The 20,592-nt window shown below is 51.5% G+C and overlaps 1 protein-coding gene across 2 annotated transcripts; it reads left to right on the top strand.

The window, feature by feature from the left end:
* Positions 1-5,960: 5,960 nt before the first annotated feature.
* On the top strand, positions 5,961-15,616 carry TMEM72 (transmembrane protein 72). 2 transcript variants are annotated; one of them, XM_026109952.2, is made up of 5 exons: positions 5,963-6,375; positions 10,760-10,826; positions 11,265-11,336; positions 12,015-12,154; positions 12,373-15,616. In XM_026109952.2, exons 1-5 carry the CDS (start codon positions 6,306-6,308, stop codon positions 12,831-12,833), a joined length of 810 nt encoding a protein of 269 aa, XP_025965737.1. In that variant the 5' UTR covers positions 5,963-6,305; the 3' UTR covers positions 12,834-15,616. The 2 variants fall into 2 exon arrangements, with proteins under 2 accessions (XP_064370073.1, XP_025965737.1); XM_064514003.1 differs by lacking the exon at positions 11,265-11,336 and having other exon boundaries at positions 5,961-6,375.
* The last annotated feature ends 4,976 nt before the right edge of the window (positions 15,617-20,592 follow it).

Genomic DNA, 20,592 nt, shown 5'->3' on the forward strand with positions numbered 1-20,592 from the left:
TGTGTTTTCACAGAGTCTCACATAATCACACTGTTCTGGGAGCTGAGCACCAACCACTGCAACCCCTGTTGTTGAACTGGAGAGTGGATGAATACTGAATAAATCTACTTTTGATAGTTCTGGTTATTACAGCTTGGTTTAAGACACACACATGTATGGGTTTTCACTACATACACACCCACATGTGTGCACGGGCATCTCTACTGCATATCCCTCTGCCATGCATTATGCAAAATACCGGCAGGTTCAGACCACATTGCCTACCTCACCCCATCTCAGTGAATGAGGCAGCAGAGGGCGGAGGGTCCGTCCCGACCGTCCGGACACAGAGCAGAGACCTGGGAAAGGGCCAGGGGAGCTGACCTGGGATGGGGGAAGAGGCTTGGAGGGTTTGCAGGGAAAGCAGCAGTCAGTAACAGCCTGCCCGGCCCCATGCCCTGCCTCTGCCGGATGCCAGGTGCTGCTGAGGGCTGTGAGATCCCTGCAAGCACACCAGACTTGTTCCCATGCCCAGTTTGCCTTCCCTGCAGAGGCACGAACATCCACCTCCCTTTCCTTGCCCGTACCCTGATGCCACCCCAAGCGACGATTAGTAACGTCTGGACCAGAGCTCACACCCGTCCTTCGCTGGGCACAAGGCATCACACAAGTGAAGGCCAGACCTGGCCCCAGGAGAGCTGCCTCCTTCCAGGCGGACACATCTCTGAGTCAGCCGGCGGCACCCTACGGAGCAGTGCCCCTTCGTCCGTGACAGCAGCGAGACGGTGCGAGCACAAAGGCTTTTGACCAGACCCGCCAGCTCTGCCCCTCTGCTGCCACAGCCCGCGGCACTGCCGCTGGCTCTGACAGCCCCTGGGGATGCTTCTCCACAGTGGGACAATCACAGCAGTATATTAAGGAGCCCTTGATCCACGTCCCGGCAGGGCCAGGAATGTCCCAGAAGAGCGGGCAAGTGTTCAGAAGGACGGCAGCACGTCGGGAATCCTTTGCTGGCACAGCATCAAGCAAAACCGGACACTTACTGATTCGTGTTTGCTGTGGCTCTGGGCTCTTCCCAGCCCCCCGCCCCAGACCCATGTGGTGTCTATCCTACTTTTCTTGTCCAAACAGTAAAACTTTATGGTGCGGTTTCACCGTCCCCTTGCAGAGGGCTGGCCGCAGCCTGCTGTTGCGCAGAGGTGGGACCCTGCTGTCCCCTGCCGGGCAGCCCCAGAACAGCCGGTGGCATTGCCTCGGGGTGGGCTCAGGTCGTCCAGATGGTTTGGAAATCTGTGGGCCAGCAGTGATACAAGGGAGAACAAAACTTCTGTTGACTGCAAGGAGACGTTTGCACGCAGCGGACTCACAGCTGGACTTCATCGCTGCTTCACATCAAGTGTGCTCAGTTACCATCCATCGGTGGTCACGAAGCCCATTTCCTCTCCATGAAAGGTCTCCTGATGGAGGGACAAGGGGGCGCAGAAAGGCATGTCACAGCATCACAGCAGTTGCCGTGGGCAGTCGCTGGCCAGCTGTTAGCCCTTCAATAGCTGAGGAGGGAGAGCTGGAGCCTGTCACAGATGGGCTGCTGGTGGAAGGAGATACCAGTTCAGCTGCGACCTGTCAGTGAGAGGACCAGGGCTGCCACACAAGACTGCTTGAAGTGGTGGTTATAGCTGCAGAGTTAGTGAAAGGAAGGGAGTGAAGAGAGAAATAGATTTTTAGGGTATTCACTGGTTGTGTGGGGCAGTTTGGGAACTGTTTTTACACGACGGGCAGGGAGTGAGGATTGGCCGTCAGTCGAGCATGTTCCTGCAGGTTTCTGACAGAGCACGGCCTATGCAGCATGTGTCCTGCTGTGGGACATGCCACCCCCAGAACTTCACTGTCTCATGGGGGTGTGGCACTAGGTGCATGCCGGTCTCCTCTGGTCGTCCGAGGCCACTCGACATGGCCATTGCATCACGGCCTCGATCATAGGCGAGTGGCCAGAGTGGCCACGCCACAGCAAAATGTGAGGAAGGAGAGATGAAGGTGGGGGCTAACATTACTATGCAACCCTAACACTGAAATAAAACCCTCTCAACCCAGATAACCCTAGAGGCAGCCTCAAAATGTGAATCCTGGCTGGCAGCCAAAGTGAAAATGGCAGGCCAGGGGAAGCAGCTTAATGTACAGTGGAGACCACTGTTATTAAGTGTCCCAGAACAGGCTGTGCTGGTGCTTGGGGTTTTGCAGTATTGGTCACAGGCTATTAAATCAATGCAAGGTCAGAAGTTCTCAATTCCCTGCCGGCTGCATAAGCTCATTCTTAAAAGCCTCACAGAAACACACTCACACAGCTCACAGTTTCACCAAGGGCATCATCCCCTAACTTGCAAGGAGACAGAACAGACCTCTCTGCCAAGAAAGGTCAGGTTCATGCGAGGTTTCTTTGTAGGAGTGCTCACCGAAAAATTCCTTCATGAGCGCTGCTGCCAAAGGGGAGTGGGTACAAAGCAAGTCGGAGGGTGCCTGTGCTGCTCTCTCCGTGCCCCCTTCCTAGGCACCCTCCAGCCTCAGCACAGGAGAAGCTGCTGCAGAAAGGCGTTATTGGAGCGTGCAAAGAGCAGCTCCCAAGGCTGACGCGTGCAATTTACTGTCCGTCCTGGGTGGTCAGGGGCACTCTGGGATGACTACACAGGCCACCTGCCCTTGCAAGGCTGCAGTATTTTGCAAGTGGTGACAGCTCTGGATTGTGGACACCAGAGGCCACTGTGTCCCCAGCTGTGTGGCCTCTTGGCCAGCTCTGGGCTGGTGACTGCTGTCAGCTTCCCCTGCTGCTCGGGGGTAACATCTCTGCCTCCTGCTGTCCCCACAGCAGCACCAGGCGGACCACCCCCTGCAGGCCAGCTCCGCGCCCAGGCCCCTCACCTTGGCCATGGCCCCTGCCACCCTGGAGAGCCACAGCTGTGCCCAGGTGGCTGCCAAGGTGCTCTGCCAGCCCCTGGGAGCTGTGGGGGAGCAGAGCGCCCACCCTTGGCCAGATACTGGCTCATCCTGCTGGCCTAAAGCTGTGGTGGTGCGAAGCTTTGTGCTCGGCCACACTTGGGGACCAGCAGGAAATTGGCTCCAGCTGCCCACGAGCGCAGGGTGAGATGGGAGGAACAGCCCTGGCTGCAGCAGCAACCTCTGCTCCAGGGCTGAGGCAGGTGGAGGCACATTGAAATCGGAGTGAAAGAAACACTGTGTTCCTGTGAAATAGTGACTAGAGAAAACTTACATTACACCAGGCCAAGGGTCTCCCTGAGTGAGGGGCAGGGACCTTCCAGTAGGTAAATCCAGGAGCTGCTGTGCGGGGGTGCCGGGTGCCACCGATTCTTTGGAGGCAATTGGGAAAGCTGAGAAATATGGACAGGGTGAACAGAGCAGCGGCTGCTTGGACTGAAGTGCAGACAGCGTTGGCAAAGGACTCCAGTGGGGATGCAGTCTGCACAGCAGCGCAGTTCAGCTCAGTAGCAGGGCCCAAGGCAGGGATGGAGACAGCCCTGCACAGGCTTTGCATTTCTCCAGCCTTGGGCAACACAGAGGGGCGTGGAAAGGGGGGGTCCAAGCAGACTGCCACTATCTGCTGCTCGGAAGGCAGAGTTTGTGCAATAGCTAAGGGAACATAGCTAAGGAAGATGGGAGCTTAAATTGTTAATGTATTAATTGCATTTCCCAAATGTTTTCTGTCTCCCACCACTGCCACCACCAGTAAATTCGTGCTTATTTTAAGCCCTGGGGCTTGCTGCTTGCAAGTAAGGAAACATTATTGTCAAGGGCACTTTGACAAAGTCATTTAGTTTCTGGGTGAAAGCTCAGTCCAGTTTGATAAGAGCTGCAGAGTAACCGAACCAGTGCTGGCGAACGGGACACCAGCCACTGGAGGAGGCCGCGGGCAGCTCCCGGGCTGGGAGATGCCCTGAGCCGCTGAAGGTGGGGCAGAGGGAGGCCCTTCCTGAAGAGCGAGTCGATGCTGCCCATTCTCGGGATTGCATTGTGGTGGTCACCGTTTCTATTCAAGATTTTGTTTGTGACTCTAAGCAATTCTGAAAGACTCTTTGCCTCCTTTGATCTATTCACTTCTCAAGTAATTTTCTAGCTTTCATGTTTGTAAAGAACCACCTGAAATTCAATCCATCAGTGTTAAAAAGCTAGATAGAAAAGAGCAAGACATCAGGACTATTTGCACAGTCTCAGGATTTTTAAGCCATTTTTATGATCGCTGGAACCTGAGGGTGATGTTTTGAGCTGGTAGCAGTATGCCACAAGAGGCACAAGGGATCGGTAAGGTATTTTAAGGTTCCAGATGGGAAGGGAAGCAGGATGTTGATACACCAGGTTGGACTCTTTTCCAGCCTTACTGTAAACTTCCCAGATGACGTGCCTTTTGTTTTGTCCATCTCTTTTAAAAAGAACTAGTGACACACTGCAGTTCTTTCAAATGCACTCTGTGGTTTAGGAGGGCAGCAGGAAACAGGAACACCCAAATGCAATGTTAATGCTGAAAGGCAAAAATCCTTCTGAGCCCGCACCTTCCAGCACTGCCTCTCTAGACACCATGGAAGCCCTTCTCTGATGTAAAGTGCTTGTGTGGAAGACGTACGGTGTGTTTCTCTGCCCCTAAACCTTGTCAGCATTGCCTCGTGCCAGCAGGGTGGCAATATCCCTGCAACCCACCACCTTGGAAGTGCTCAGAAAAAGGTTATCTGAAGCTATCTACAGGAATTAGGGGCCCATTTCCTGAGCTTAGGCATTTGGCTGGTCTGGGAAAATCCCAGCCTGAAATACAAACCGAGCTCCTGTGGAAGAAAAGCTGTCGCTATGTCCTTGGATCAAGCCTGGCTCTACCCCCCAGGACGCATTAGCACAACGCACTGGCCAGGTTCAGCTTTGCCGTCTCTAAGCAACCCCGGGAAGGGATCGCAGCGGACAGGCTCGGCCTGTTGCTCTTTCCCCATGGGGCTGTTTGTCCCAAGGCTAAGCATGAGTCACCTAGCCTCCTTGCTCGCCCCACGGCCCCAGTTGCACCATAAGCGAAGTGAGGGGCAGGGAGCTGCAGTGACTCACGCGACACCGGCCGCCACGCGAGGTGAGCTCAGGGCGCTGCCGGGGAGCGTGGGCGCGAGGCACCCGTGCTGCCCGCGGTGGCGGTGGCAGCGGGGCGGTTGTTTGCATGCCGCTCAGGCAGCGTCCGTAATGACCCGGCATGCTGCTGGCACTGCCTTTCCCTCAGGTGGGAATGAGAGACTCCCAGAGAGCCACACCACATTCCTGCCTGGAAGGACATGGGGCCGGGTATGGAGCAGGAGGCTCTGACCCAGCTTGGGCTTTGGACATATCTAGAGCAGCCCCTCTTCAGAGGCCCCATGTCCTGGAGAGACAAGCCAAGGCCCCCATAGCTGTGCACCAAATCGAAGCACATTTGCACGGCCCTTCTCCTCTAACCCCTCTCCCCTTGTCAGGGCACTTGTGTGAGCCCAACACTATATGTATGACTCTGGTTTCATTTAATGGCCAGGTGGCTGCAGTATAGAAATACATTTTACTGAGATTCCCAAGAAGAGAAGTACACAACTCACCTGCTCTGGCCACCCTGGGTCTGCATGACCCTCAGGGGTAGTCTGATCTCCTCATGCCTGTGGTTGCACACCTAGCCTGACAGGTCTCGGGCTGTACAAGTTGGAGCCTGGCAAAATCTGCACGGTAACGAACGGCCGTGGCAGGGAGCCCTGTCAGCATGAAGCAGCAGGGCTGGGATGCTCTGGGAGCCCTGCAGAGCTACCAGAAGTGTGCCGCGTTCTCGCCAGGAGCAAATGTTGCCGTTCTCACAAATGGTTAACCTGCTGGGAACTGCAGAGCATTAATGACTTCACATGCATTTAATCAGCTTGGGCTTCCAGAGCCTCCTGCCTCAGGAGCAGGAAAGGCCGTGTACCCCGGGTGCAAGTGCTCCCGAAGCCGCACCACCCCCCTTACCAATCATTAATCACCGCTGGACCGGCAACGCGAGCGAGCGGCAAACAACCAGGCAAAGGCCAACTCTCTGCAGCCCCGGGCGCAGCAGAAGGCAGTGCTGACCGGTTCTCCTCGGTGGCAGCTCGGTCTCTGGCCACTTTCCCCTGAGAGACCTCGGTGGAGGTGACCAGGTGTCCCACACACTGCCGTTTCAGTCAGGGAAGTAACCCGTTCCTTCAGATGGGAGGCTTTGCCTGCAGCTGGGAGCTGCTGGGTTATACGTAAGGGGGGGGGAGGGTCTGAAGAGGGAGCTTCTGTCGGCATCGCAAGGTTTTCACCTCTTCGCCATGCAGCACAAGGCATTTTGGACTGCTCTGGAGTATACCTGCCGATTGCTGGGCATCTCCACCGCAGCAGGTAAGAGCTAGCTCTCTTTTCCTTTGCCACTAAAAGGCACCGAGGAGGCATCGGGACTCCCAAGTTGTCTCCCTGCCTTTGATCCAATGCAGCCACTGCTCCTTCTGCAAAGAGGATAAGGATCGCTGCTCACTTTTGCTTTGGGACCCAGGGAGCGGGAGTGCTGGATGCCTGGCCAGGCCCTTCCCAGATGATGCGAGAGGCACCATGAGGCATCAGAATCAGCACTCAGGATGAGGGGAGGCAAGCTAAAGCATGAATGGAAAACTAAATTACATTGTTAAGAAACAGACATGGTCACAGGCAAGATGCGAATTGAGATGGAGATATAAAATCCTCCTGGCTACACAAAACTGCCAGTCTGCTTTGTGGGACCTGAAAATGAAGGACTTCTTTGCACTGTGCACAGTGAGGGTGTCCTATGCCAAACAGGATCAAGAGACCTGCAGCCCTTGCAGAACAGTTGCTGCAAAAGTGCTTCTCCACCTCTCTAATAATCTGTCAGGAAGAAAATTCAGGGAGAAGCTAAGGTTATAGCTGCAGCACAGACATCACAAATTCACCCACCTGGCTAGCTGCCTCCTCTCTCCCAGTGTCGGGGGCTGCTTGGGACCAACCTCTTCTGAGTTTGGTGACATATCAGAGCATATGGTCTCAGGTGAAATGCTGATGTTTTGAGCTGGCTATCTCAGGCACAGTGTCTCACCAGAAAGACTGAACTGTGGAGAGTAACTGTCTCACACGAAACATCTCCAGATGGGGATGTGGGAAAACAGCTCGCACACAGGCTACGGGCAGCCTGGTGAATTCAGAGGCTCAGTCTGGCACTGCTGCTGGCTTGCCGCCATGCAACAGGGCAGGCTGCTCTCTGCGCCTCAGTTTCCCCCACCAGTAAAGCAGAGATCAAAGTATCTGATTTGTCTAAAGGCTGGAGTTGTGAACCAAAGTTTTCTGATGAAAGGTGGTTTTATCTGGTGCCTGTGGTTGCCATGGCAGACCCCTGTGGATTTCAGACACTGCAGAGCAGGTCACAGCAAGCCCTCATTCCTTGGAATTTCCTTTATCAATGCAGTCGACCCTGAGAGACACTTTGCTTGAGTCAGAGCAAAGTAAAAAGCACACAGGTCAGCTGCGAGAGACAGGTCCCCAAGGACACCCAGAGCCCAGTGAGGAAGCTGGAGGCTGTGCTCTGGAATGTGCTTTAAAGGCTGGTAACAGGCAGAGATTTGAGTCTGAGTTTGTACAAGCTCCCACTAGATAAGTGCGTATCATGATGAGACTGCAACAGATAGGAGCTGGGACATAGCTTTTAACCAGCAAATGCAAACCTCTTCCTTTCTCCTCCCCATCCCCCTCAGGGCCACATGTGCCCTACGATGGTCAGATTCTCTCTTAATGCTCCAGGGAAGCTCACAGAGACCCTCCTGGGAGAAAACACGAGCTTGTTGTCATGGGAGAACTAAAGCTAAAACAGCAAAATTGAAAGTAGCTTACAATTTGGAAATGTCTTAATGGAATATAATCTCTCCTTCTGCTTGTACTCTTTTCTTCATTCTGCATCATCTGCACCTATAGTTCTCCTTGATATTAGCAGTGCAGTCATCTCTCAGCTGAGCATCCCAGAACATAGACAGCTGCAATACTGATCTCTGTACTTTTCCATCTCTCGACTCTGATGCATTCCCAGTGTCACCTGACTTTCCCAAAAGGCCAAGGAAGGAGTGGGAGGTGCCTGTATATTATTCCTCTGAGTGTCTCAATGGAGTAAGAAAATAGCTTGATGCAGTGTTTAGTGCCTGATGAGGTGTGTGAGGTTCTTCCATGAAATGGAGGTCATGCAGAAAAGAATCCCGTGGGCTTTGTTTGAAGAAAAAAAAAAATCGAGAGGAGAATGCATCAGTCTCACTAATTGATTCTGAGAAGGCCTGGCCAATTCCACAAGCTGTTCACAAAAAGAAGATGTTACCCACATAATATACCCCCCACCAGATCTTTGAATATACTGGCTGTCTGCAATGGTGGGACTATAAGGTTTACTGCATGCAAGAACTCAGACAGTCCTGCTACTGGCAGAGCCTCATGGCTTGTTGGTGATGAGCGACAGCCTCGCGATTCATTGCAGTTTCTGGAACATCTCTGTAATTCATAGATTTTAGGCCTTGTGATTTCTGCATCTAGAGAGAGAGTTCTTAGTTATTTCTTAATTCTCATGCTTTCAACCATTTAATTCCCAGTCATGTGCCTTTAGCCACATGGTTTGGATAACATCCAAATTAAGGCAGCAACTAGCCAAAACAAACACCTCAGAAAGAACCCTTTGCAGATACTTTATCCAAACAGCTTTGTGGGTAAAGCAGAAGCTGGACAAAATCAGGAAACCTCCCCATCCAGAGGAGAGATTCAAACATAACAGCTGAGCTGTCGAATTCGGCACTCATCTGTAGGGAATGAATGAATGAATTCTGCATTTATAGGGACGATTATAAATAAGTCTGTTCAGCTATGAAACAGCAAAGGACAACACATCGTATGTAGGAGCACAAATTGGTGAAAGGGGCCAGGCTGACAGCTTGGGAGGGGGAAGTCCAGTGTCTTTTTGCAGACCTAGAATGAGACTGATTCCCCCCATGCCTCTGCTTGGGGCTAGGGAGGCAGCCCCCAAGGAGGAGGCTGGGGTGTGAGCCCAGTCATTTCTCCAGCTGATGAGGGTCCAGCATCTACCAGTGACCCAGAGGGAACCCAAGTGAGACCACAGGGTCCTGATGGGGCACCTGAGGGCCTGGCAGGTGGCAGGGGAACTGCCTGCCCTGCCCTGGAGCCAGGCCAGTGCTGCCCAAGTAGTGGGTGCGATGGTGAGCCCCAGCAGTGGTGGCCAGGCTAGCAAAGCCTAGCACCAGAGCTTGGCTCGAGCAGACTAGAGGCAGGAGATGGGGAGAGCTTTGCTACCAGAGCTTTGCTACCAGAGCAGGCTCAGCCTGTTAGTATCATTTCAGCAAGGCTATAAGTGAAGCAGAAGCACATGAGGCTCTCCTCTGGGACTGGCTTTGCGCACCGAGGTCAGGAGCACTGTGTGCTCAGGCACAAACACTTGTCGTTGTCCCATTTCATGGTTATAATGGAGCCAGCATCACTGGGGCTTACTCCCTCCTTTGTGAGGCTGGTGCCCTTCTGAGTCCAGAGCAAAGCCACAACTCAGATAAACAGCCACAAATCCAACCAATATCTCAACATGTATTATGCAGAACCAGTTGTGCACATCCCATGCACACATGGACACCAGGAACAGAAAGCACCAGCTGAGCTCGTTGCTTAGCAAGATGTGGAGACACTAATGGCATAAGGGAGTGTTATGACTGTCTAGAATGGTCTCCCGGCCAAGCCACAAGCCCTGCCTGAAGTGTGTGGCTCCATTCAGCCCCACACTGCTGGCTCTCAAGCACCATGACCACCGGGGCCCCAAACCTCTCTTTCGACAGCACATGCTGCAGCGGGGGTGAGGAACTTTGTTTCTTTGCCATTTTGAAAACAACCTTGTGGGGAGTGGAAGGATGTCAAGGGGAATTTTCCATCCAGTGAAGCTATAGGCCCCCAACTGCCAGTCCAAGTAAGATTTTGCCTTACTAATGCTCTTAATCCCCCTCAGCCTCTGACTCCTCGGTGTGCTGTGCCGGCTGGGGCACTGAGGGGACGTTCATTCCCTCTTCTTAATCTGCCTGCTCCCTTTTTTGTTTTTTGTTTTCTTTTTTTTTTTTCTCTGTTAGGCTAGTAAGTGGTCTTAATGCCATGACTACAGCCCTTCATTAATGTAGCTGGCACATTTTCCCCATCATGCTGTTGCTCTACAGCAACATACTGGGTACAACAGGCCTGGGCAAGCTGGGAGGCCTGAGAGGGCCAGGAAAGTGAGACTGACATGACCTGAAAAGACCCTGGGCAGAGGTGTCAGCATGGGCCTGAATTCCCCCGGGCTGGGAGGGGTGCACGGGGCAAGGAGCAGAGGCGGGCAGGGCAGGGGAAGGGAAGCCCCTGTGGCAGCACAGCTGGAGCTGCATGGCAGAGGGTTAGGAGGGACACTGACACACTGCTGCTCACCTCTCCCACTTTCCAAGGCCAGCTGGTATCTTCAGAACAGCTCCCCCCAGCCTGGGGGTTTCATGGGAATGAAACTGGGATGACTTCCTGGGCTGTCTGTCAAGGCCAGCATTCAGTTCTTGTACCCCTGGTGCAAGGTGGTGCTGGCAGTCCTAACATGCTGCACGACACCGGAGGAGTAGGCTCACCATCCCCCTGCGGAAACTGAGGCATAAATCCCAGGAGCTGACTGGGCACGTGAGAGTCAGGAACCAAACCTGCAGTCAGCATTTTTCCTGCCTTCTCTTTCTAGTACTGATCGGTGTGGGCGGAGAAACTCTGCAGCGAGGACAGTTCAAAAGCCTGGCTTTCTATCTGCTGTGAGTATTTTTGCCCTTGTAGTTAGAGCTTGCGGGGCTGCCACGCTCCACATCTGCACCACATACAGCACCAGACAGGACTGCAACAGCAGCAGGGACCAGTATCCAAGACCCCGGGGAATTTAGATATCCAGCTTTGGGGAATTTAGATATCCATCTTCAGGTTTCAGAGAAGACAGCTCTTTCCATTAGAGAAAGTGATCTTCTCCCCACGCTACCTGCAAGTTCAGGCAGGCCAGAGTTGACAGTGGCCGCAAACTGGCCCCCACAGGCAGAAAAGCTTTGAGGTCTCTTCCTCAAACCGACTGGGCAGAGGCTGTTCAGGCCCCAGCCCACAGCCTGTGTTGTGAACTGGACAGTAGATCCTGGCCCTCTATGCCCCTTCTACCATCTGGAGAGGATACTCAAACCTGCCCCCTTGACGCCTCCACCTTTCAGTTTTTCAGGGGTTGCAGTTACTGTCTGCGAAGGCTTCTTCTTTATCACTTTGTTCCTGGGGATGTGCTTCACGTGAGTAGACCCTGTCCAGTCTTCTCCAGCCTTGGCGGGACCTGCCTAAGGCAACCTACCGCTTACAGGCAACACCAGATCTAGCTGAGCTGTAAGTGCCAAAGCAAAGGTACTGCCCTTACTCCCATGGCCTGTGCTCTCAGGCAGGAAGGAGGTAAGTGAGGCTGTGCCCATAGCCAATTAAACTTGTGCTTTAACCCAAACTTGTACCACAATTTGCTGAGCATCAACACAACAGACCCTGGTCTGCAGCATCCCCTTAACATGTACAGTCCTGCAAGGGACCGGGGTTGAGAGGAGAGCCACATCCCCCGAATGAGCTATACCTCCTTTCCAGAGACAGCACAGAAATTCAAGCCAAGATGTATAAACTTCTTAGGCACTTCTCAGAGTGGAGGCAGCACCCTACTCCAGCTAAGAAGCACCCTGCTTATGGCCAAGCAAGCAAACATGCCAAGGAGAGACCTCCTGAGATGCTGACCTCTGGCAGAGGTAGCCCAGGGCCTCTACCCTCCACGAGGAAGGCTCAGGCATTACATAGCTTCCCTGACCAACACACTGGTTTCCTCACAAACTGGAGCAGGGATCTGAACCTCTAGGTGGGTGGGGGTGAGATCCACGTCTTCTTGCCATGGGCTTGGTGCCCCACCCTACAAGGGCCTCTGTCTCTCTCCCCAGATATGAGCCAGGTTCCCTGGCACACGCCTGCTGCAAGCGAGCTAGACGCCCAGGAAGCTTCCAGAAATTCATGGGGTACTCACTGCTCTCAGTGGCTTGCTTCCTGCATCCCGTCCTTGTCTGGCACGTCACCATCCCTGGTGAGGAGCCCATGCTGGGGTGGGGGGTTGTGCAGATGCAGCACAGTGTATGTTGGGGCACCAGGCTGGCAGACCCAGAAATGGTGGAGATATGCAGGGTGCCAGACCGGTTGTGGGGGACACTCAGCTAGCTGGACCAAATGCTGTGCCTTTCTAGCACTGCTTGGCTAGCTCTTCTCCTTGCCCCAGCCTTTGGCCAACATGCCGCTCTTCCCCAGGCTCCATGCTGGTGCTCACCGCCTTGGCCTACTTCCTGCTGAGCAAGAGGAGGAAGAGCCCAGGGCATAAAGAGACACAACCCCAAGCAGGGCAATACGTGGACCCTTCAGCCACCATGGCAGCCCCGACCAGCGCCGGTGACACTGAGCAGACCTACACCTTCCATGGGGCCCAGAGGGAGCAGCACTGCTCACTGCTTGGCCACATGAAGAGCATCCTGAAAGGCAGCAGGGACAAAAACCTGGCCCAGGCAGCTCCAGCCATACCAACACCCCCACCAGCCCCACGCAAGCAAGTGCACTTCCAGGAGAAAGTGGTGCAGATCATCCCCTCCATCAGCGACAGCTTGGATGATGTGGAGAGTGAGGCTGAAGAGACCACACTGGACACAGCACCCATCCTCACCCCTCCAGATACCCCTGTCATCCTCGCTCCCCTCAGTTCCACAGGCCTGTTCTGAGCACTCACCAGCAACGAGGACAGGGCAGAGAAACTACACCTGCATGTCGGCATCCCTCCCTGTCACTCTGGCAGCCAAAAGGTCCTGAGCCGACCCCAGCACCAATGCTGCATGTCGTGAGCAGAGCTGCAGTGCTGGCTGGAGCACCACATTCTCCATGGGGATGTCCCATGGGCCCTAGCAAGGCAGCAGACAACCAAACAGGCCAACGTTACAGCCACCAAGGAGGAAAAAGGGGTGAGGGGATGGAGCGCTTGTGCCCTATCATGGCAAGGGAGGAGAGGTGGCTGGTGCTCTGTTTACCAACCTCCCTGCCCTCAAAGGAAAAGCGTGAAGGACCGTGTCACCTGTCCTACAAGGGGCTGCTGGCAATCAACGGTCCCAAACCTTGTGAGGATGGCCAGTGGTGGTTCCCAGCCCCTGCTAACCCAAACCCAGGGGTCAGGCCATGGTTCAGCCAAGGTATTCCCAAAACATTAAAATTTCTGCTCCGAGGGAATCTGTAAGGCCTGACACATGGGCCTCTGTTACAGTACTACATGTCAAAGCAGCAACTCCTGCCTCAGAACAGCATTTGCCACAGCATTTGCCTACCACAAGGCAGCAACTGGCAGAACAAGGGGAGACAACCATCCTCCAGAGCAGCTTCTGCTAAGGGCAATTTTTGCCTGCCTCCCTTCACTGTGCTAGAAAAAGCTCAGGACTGGGACATTTCCAACACACAGGCACCTCAGCCTGCAAGTTCCCTAGCAGCAACAGCAAAGGCTGCAGCAGGCCTAGCGCATCCAAAGCATCACTCCAGGGGAGACTGAGACAAATCACACCTCTGGGTCTAGCACCCAGTAGGTGTTCTCACCTGGGACATGCTCTGAGCCCAGCAGAGAAATCACCCCTGGCTTTGGGGACACTCTGCAGAAGCAGGGAGGATCCTGGAGCTTCCTGGTATTCCTTGCCCAGACAGCCCTCTGGAGTTAGACAACCTTTGGGATGATGTAGCAGCTCAGGTTACTAGGTTCAGCACTGCATTGGCACAGCAGACCACTTGTAAACTCCATGTATGTGTTAATTATGGGCCTCAGAGGGCAAAGATAATAACAAAGTTAAAACGCTGCCCCACTGGTCCGCTCCATGCCAGCTCTTCCCTAAAATTTTCACTTCTGGCCTAATCCTACCGTATTTTCTGCCCCTTCAGGACCATTTCCCTGTAATCAAGCACTTCTCACCTGTTCATCCCATCTCCTTGGCTTCCTCTTACCTTATAACTGTGACTCTCTGCTTCTCACTCCAGCTGTCTGAGGGGCTGGAAGGGGGCCAAGCGTCCACTAACCAGCCCCCTAACTGTATCTTGGTCCCAGTCATCAGGGCAACCAACCCCGTGGATTTGGAGATTATTGCCTGGGAGCAGGTGGAGCCAATCTCATTCCTGTCATGTTGCCTTCTGCCTTCCAACATAAATCTCCCTCCTGAACCAGCCCGGACTGGGAAATGCTGTTAGTGTCCCATAGTACTTCAGTCCTTAATCTCCCTGACTTTGTCCCACAGGCAAAACCTGCTACCTCTTTGGGGATGTTACCCATGGTGGTATGGTGAGCAGGCAGCCCAGAGCTCCTTGCCCATGGTAGAGAAGGGACACACAATTCAAGGCTTGTACTGCTCTACTGCCATCTCCTCCTCAGGAACAGGGTGTGATAGGACCAAGGACTGGCTGCTGTGAGCATGTGTGTGTGAGCCCAGTGGCTATCCTTTCCTTTCTTCCTGCTGGCTCGGCCCTAACAGCTGCTGGAGGGCAAGGTAGTTTCTTTACACTTCTAGGCAGTTATAAGAGGTTTCAGGGAACTGACATCGCATCCCCTCTCTTCTCTGCTAGCCCTTATATACTCTATTTGCCGGACCAGTTCGTTTGGAGTTCGCTCTGGGAGGGAGAAGCCCCAAGTAAGAGAGCTCTGGGGTGGAAAAAGGTCCCAGGCCGTGAAGCAGACTATGAGCAGAGACAGGGAATCACTATGCTGGATGCAGGAAAGACACTTACTGCAGGAGGCACCTGGCCAGGAAGGGCATCCCCCCACCATGTCCCACATGCCATGAACAGTCCCACAGCCACCTGCTGCTGTAGGTAACTAGAAGTTACTGCCTTAAGATGACAAGCACCTGCAATGCCTGCAGATACCATGGCAAAGACCCTGTCATCAGTGTCAGGCAGCTCTTTTGGCTGCATGTGGGAAGGAGGACAGGTGGTTGAGTTTGCTCAGACACAGGACGTGCAGCCACATGTTGCCCTGTCACCTCTGCTGAGATGAGGAGCTATAAAGGCTCTGAACCCAGAAAGACAGATGGCTGTAGGAAGGGAAGATCCCTGAGACCTACTTAGGCTGGTTATAAGGCAGAAACCAGTGGGGCTGACTGTTTTTCTTGGAAATATGTTATTTCCACTTCTAAAATTCAGCTCTCCGAGTCTGTCAGAGTCACTGTGGCCATTGTAGTTTTAAGGAAGATTGAAGACATGAAGCTTGAGTGTTCAAAAATCAGAAGGCAAATGAAAATAACCCAATATTACTTTTTAATGCATTCTGTTTAAGTCACTCCTGATTCGGGAGATGGGTAGGGAAGAAGGCAGAAGATGCTGGCTGATAACATTTGACAGCCTGTCTTTGATGACAAAACTCTGTCCACAAGGGCAGCTTATGAATTGCCTCATACATTCAGTCATTACTATAACTTCTAGACATGAACAAAAAGCTTTTTGTTGCATCACCAACATTTAAAATGCTAACTGGTGTTAATCTGTTTTAAATATGATACGTGGGTTTGAGACCTCACCTTTCTGGCTGCACAGATTAACACTCCAGCCCATAATTGCTTCCTGGGGAAGAATCACATACACATCTGCCTGGGTGGTTCGGTCTCCTCCTGCACCTGCAAAAATGTCTTCAGAAAATTGTGCCCCTTTGAAACCTAATGTTGCAACACAGAGCAGCAAGCTCAGGCTCTAGCCACAGCTCTTTTACCCTCAAGCTAGTGTATCCATCACATTAAGAAATAAAAATAAAGGTACTTTCTTCTAAAGTTTGTGGTCAAGCAAACCTGCACCAAAAAAGGTCCTGGCCCAGCCATACAAACAGGGTACCCATCCTTGCCCACTTGCCCCTAAACACTGTGCTCAGAGCTGGATCCCCAACTCAGTCATACATCTGCCTATTATATCTGCTCTTGAGGGCAAACTCTGCTTTCTGCCAGGGCTCTTCATTAAACATTGCCTCATTAATAACATACACAGAGGTAAGGCAATGTTCCCAATAGATCAATGAATCTGCTTATGAAAGAAGACCGCATTTCTGCAGCCTCCTCTTTAGTCCTGAGCAAAGCTCCAGGGGAGCCTGGGTGGGGACGGCTGCCCAGCACCGACCTTCAGTCAGCTCTTGCTCCATCAGCCCCATGGTCCATACCTGTGGGGCAGCAGGGCTGTTGGCAAGGGGAGCAGCAATGAGATGACAGCCCCTGTGTCACACTGAAGGGGGAGGTGGATTTCATTGCTCATTGAGTTTCTAGGTTCATCTTTTGAAAGTATGTTGTAGGTTTCCCTTGGGAAGTAGCACTGAGGGAAGCTGGAGGTGAAGTGGTTGTTCAGGCTTACTGGAGATAGCGCTGGGCAGGGTCCTGTTTCCCCATCCCATCCCCAGTTGCTTTTCTTGTATGGTGCCTTGCACTGACCTGGCTCTTTTCCAACCCCACAGCTAGCTGCTTCAGGAGATAAAGCCTGGAAAAAAGCTACTCTTTTTTTTCTGTGGTATTAAATTGTCTGTTCAGTTAAGCTCCCTGGCTGACTCACCATGGAGTCTGCTGAGAGCTAGCACTAGCTCAAGGGAAGCCTTGGGCAGTCAGAGCTGGGGGCAGGATGCTCTGTCCGTGGCAGCTGAACTGTGGTAGGAAACAGGCATCTCAAGGACGCACTTCCACAGCTTGTGCTGAGTACTGCACTATGTAGCCCCTGCCAAAGAGTCCATCTCTGCATGCCTCCACTCTGCTCCCTGCCGCCCTTCGCTGTGAGCCTCGGTGCTGCCAGCCGGCTCAGTCAGCTGGTGGAACTGGTTAGTCCAGAGGAAAAACAATTAGGAAAAAGAAGGCAGGTGGCTATCTTCTGGGATAATGAGCCAAATTAATTCATGGAAGGATTGAGGAGCACCAGGGCTGGTGCAAAGGAAGGGTCAGAATTTGGCATGCAAGAGCAAAGGCCAGCCATGAAATGAGTGGGAGGGGGCTAAGACCACCCCTTTCGAAGGCAGCAGGCTGTTAGAGCAGCTCAGCTGCTCAGAGAATCGCAGTCTCAGGCATTCCTTAAAATCCCAGTGTAGAGGAAATGTTCAACCTCAGGGGGGAGTCAAATGACTTTGCAGAGGGCTCAGAGATTATCTGCTCTAGTGTTCACTTCTCTGTTGGTGCCTTTCCCTACAATTAGGTATTAGCTCTTACATATGCAGGGAAATTGCAGGAAAAGAAAAAAAGGAAGCACTAGACACTATTAACTGTGCAGTGCAGTGATACCTGAATTTGAGCTGCCTGAACTGTAAGTCCACACAGCACCACATGAAGCCTGCTATATCATTTTTGCATGCAATACAGTTAAGTCATGATGCAACTAATCCACTGAGATTAATCTGCTGAGTTACAGTTGACTGTATGTGGCTATAAAATTCTGCAGATTCCCATACTGGAAGGAAGCAAGATGAATCACCCAAAAGAAGTAAATGTGTAAGGTGAAACTCTGTGAGCTAATCCTGGCACAAACTGTTTCCTCCAATGATTGTTGTGGAGTGTTTCCAGTGCACATATGCACCCCTCTGTGCAAAGCGGGGGGATTTTTTCCTCATGCAGGAAAACCTTTGGAGGACTTTGGAGGATGAGGTTTTCCTTTGGAGGATGAGGTTTTCCTCCAAAGGTTTTCCTGCATGAGGAAAAAATCCCCCCGCTTTGCACAGAGGGGTGCATATGTGCACTGGAAACACTCCATAACAATACTTGACAGCTGCTGTCACAGCTTAGTGAATTAGTCTGTTGCAAACAATTACTCAGTTTTGACTTTTATGTGAAGGCCAAAATAGGTTTCAGTGCAGGCTTCAGTTACAATTCCTCTCTGCCTCCAGTGCCAGCTAGAGCACATAGCTGTTACCCAGCCCTGGAGCCAGGTGCGCTGCCTGCCCTGCCGCAGACCCCCAGCCTCGGCCAAGGCACCTAGACGTTCACCCACCCCCCCCGCCCCTGCCAAGCTCCATAGCTTCCCCCAGGGGACTCGGGCTCTTCTTTCTCTGGGCACTGCTCTCCCAGTTTGCTCTCCATGTTTGCAAAAATGGATAAGAATATTTTACCCATGTAACAACAGTATTAGGAAAATAAGGCATATGTAGAGAGAAAACTGTTCAGTTTCTGCGGTGTTAGTATTCAAAATGAGAAATGTCCAGCCTCCACTTCCATGTGTAACACCAGAGGCAGCAGTGCCTGTTAACACCCACAGGAACGAACAGCCGTATAGGTGTCAGCGCCACGGGCAGCTCCTGATTCAGTATTAAGTCATACCACATGCAGGAGAGGGCCTGACTCCATTCACTTCCCTGAACTAAGAATTAAGTGCTGCATGCTCACTCACCTGCAACCCTACTGCACCTTCTCATCCCTGAATCTTATCTCATCCCATTGAGGGGCTTCTCCCATGCTCTGAGCCAAAACACAGGTCCTGTTTTGGCTGGATTCCTGCATTTTGTGGTAGGTAGGAACTTAGAGGAACTGCAGACCATGTCCCAAATCTGCCTGAGATTCCTTGGAGCTATCAGCTCCCATGTCTGCTTCACATGTGCCTGGCAAAAGTGAGGATGTGACTTCTAGCTGTCATATATCAACTTGCATACGATTGGTGAAATGACTGCATTTAGGTTATATCCGGTGATTGATTAAGGTACCTTTAGTAAACTCGTAGGCAGCTATTTACTCAGCAGGTGGCTTTTATGGCTCCTGCTCTGAGGAACTATGTACAGCACCAGAAACCAACTGCTTTCCCAGCCCAGGTCTTTGGATTATATACTAAGTAGAGAAGACATATTATATTTCAGACAGAAAAAGAAAGAAAGAAAGAAAGAAAGAAAGAAAGAAAGAAGGAAGGAAGGAAGGAAGGAAGGAAGGATGGATCATGCTTCCCGGGAGCTCCTCCTCACCCCAGCCTGTACCTGAAGGGGACCTCATACAGTCTACAGTTGTAGACTTTTAATGCTAACCCCAACTCACAGCCCTCTCTTCATTCTGCTCAGCCTTTCCTTTGCCCCAGACTTTTCCATCCCAGAGCTGGCCTTATTCTGAACAGGTATTTGAAATGGAATATAATCGTGATCATTCTGCGATAAGAAGAGTTATAGACGCTGTGATGTGATTGCACAACTCTTCCTTACCCTAAATCTCCTTCCACTGCACGCCTCTCCAAAACTCCTCAGTGACAGGGGCTGGGTTTGGTACCCTTCCAGGCTGCCCAACCTTGCTCTCCAGCCCCAGGCTCCCGCTGCCTGCTGGCACCCTGCTCATGCTGTTGGTGCATTTCCCACTGCGCTGGCACCTGCTTTCCCTGGAGAACCACAATTGCAGCTGCTGTTTCGGGAAAGGATTTCAACAGCACAGATGGAATTAACACCTACCAAATTGTGCCTAGAGGAAAAGGAGGGCAGCAAAAGAGGACAAACCCAGAAAAAGGAGAGTATATGGTAGCCCTAACTCTGAGAAGACAAGCCCTTGACTAAAGTTTTTCAGTACCTGACTTGAAGGTGTAAAGCCCTGTGTAAGATCCAGTCCTGGGACTTAGTGTCTCCATGCTGACTTCTTAAAGTAAGAGTAACAATACTTCCATTTTCAACGCCCATGTCATCTCTCCATACCATGAATGACAGGCATGAGCTGTTTTTTCCTGCACATTTCTAATAAATCTTCTAGGTCCTCTATGCCCTAGAATAAATAAATACAGTCTTAGGGATATTTACAAGAATTACTAAAATTCTAGAAGATTTTTTTTTCTTACCTCACATCTTTGCAAAGCAAGGGAATCTATCATTTTTTTCTTTGGTACAAGTATTTTGCATTCGTTTCCTTGTCTTCATGAATAAATTCTTAATGACACACTTGGAAATAGTTCTTTTAGGCTCAAGATCACCATTGGTGACCACAACTTAAGTGGATCACTGTGCCTCAGCTGAGTCACACGTAGCCATCTGCATGCTCTTAGCCTGTGGAAAGGTAGCTTGAACCTCGGTTAAAAGAGACATTTGCTTCTAAACAGAACTGTGATGAAGAAAGCCTGGAAACACACCTACTGGCAGAAAAATTCTTTAAAAGTGTCAGGTAAAAATAGTTAAAAGAGGTTTCTCAGCAGTTCAGGTCATTTTCAAATTCTCCATGGAGACACTTTAATGGGACAGCTCTACAGTCAAATTGCGAGTAGATGAAGATGTAGGGAATTACTTTTGCTCACTATCAGTCAGTTTATCTAGTTGGCTAGTTATTGATTAGACTATTATGTTTGATTTAATGTAAGAAGTTTAAATATAAATTACTAAATTAAAAATGAAAAAATTGTTCTTTTAGACCATTAATCAAAATAATTTTTGTGTGGTGCCAAGAAGGACATGCCCGGATTGATCAAAAGCACGCTCCAATCAAGTTTAATTGATGGGACAGAGTATCTTTCTGTCTTACAAAAACAGTGATAAAAAATAAAGCAGTTAATAATGGA

This window comes from Dromaius novaehollandiae, chromosome 6 (assembly GCF_036370855.1).
Source record: "Dromaius novaehollandiae isolate bDroNov1 chromosome 6, bDroNov1.hap1, whole genome shotgun sequence".
In the NCBI taxonomy this organism is placed as follows: domain Eukaryota; kingdom Metazoa; phylum Chordata; class Aves; order Casuariiformes; family Dromaiidae; genus Dromaius; species Dromaius novaehollandiae.

Excerpts from the sequence above, each read along its gene's own strand:
- TMEM72 (XM_026109952.2), top strand. The coding sequence starts at position 6,306 with ATGCAGCACAAGGCATTTTGGACTGCTCTGGAGTATACCTGCCGATTG. Across the intron at positions 6,376-10,759 it reads GGGCATCTCCACCGCAGCAG|TACTGATCGGTGTGGGCGGA; the intron begins GTAAGAGCTAGC and ends TTCTCTTTCTAG. Across the intron at positions 11,337-12,014 it reads TTCCTGGGGATGTGCTTCAC|ATATGAGCCAGGTTCCCTGG; the intron begins GTGAGTAGACCC and ends CTCTCTCCCCAG.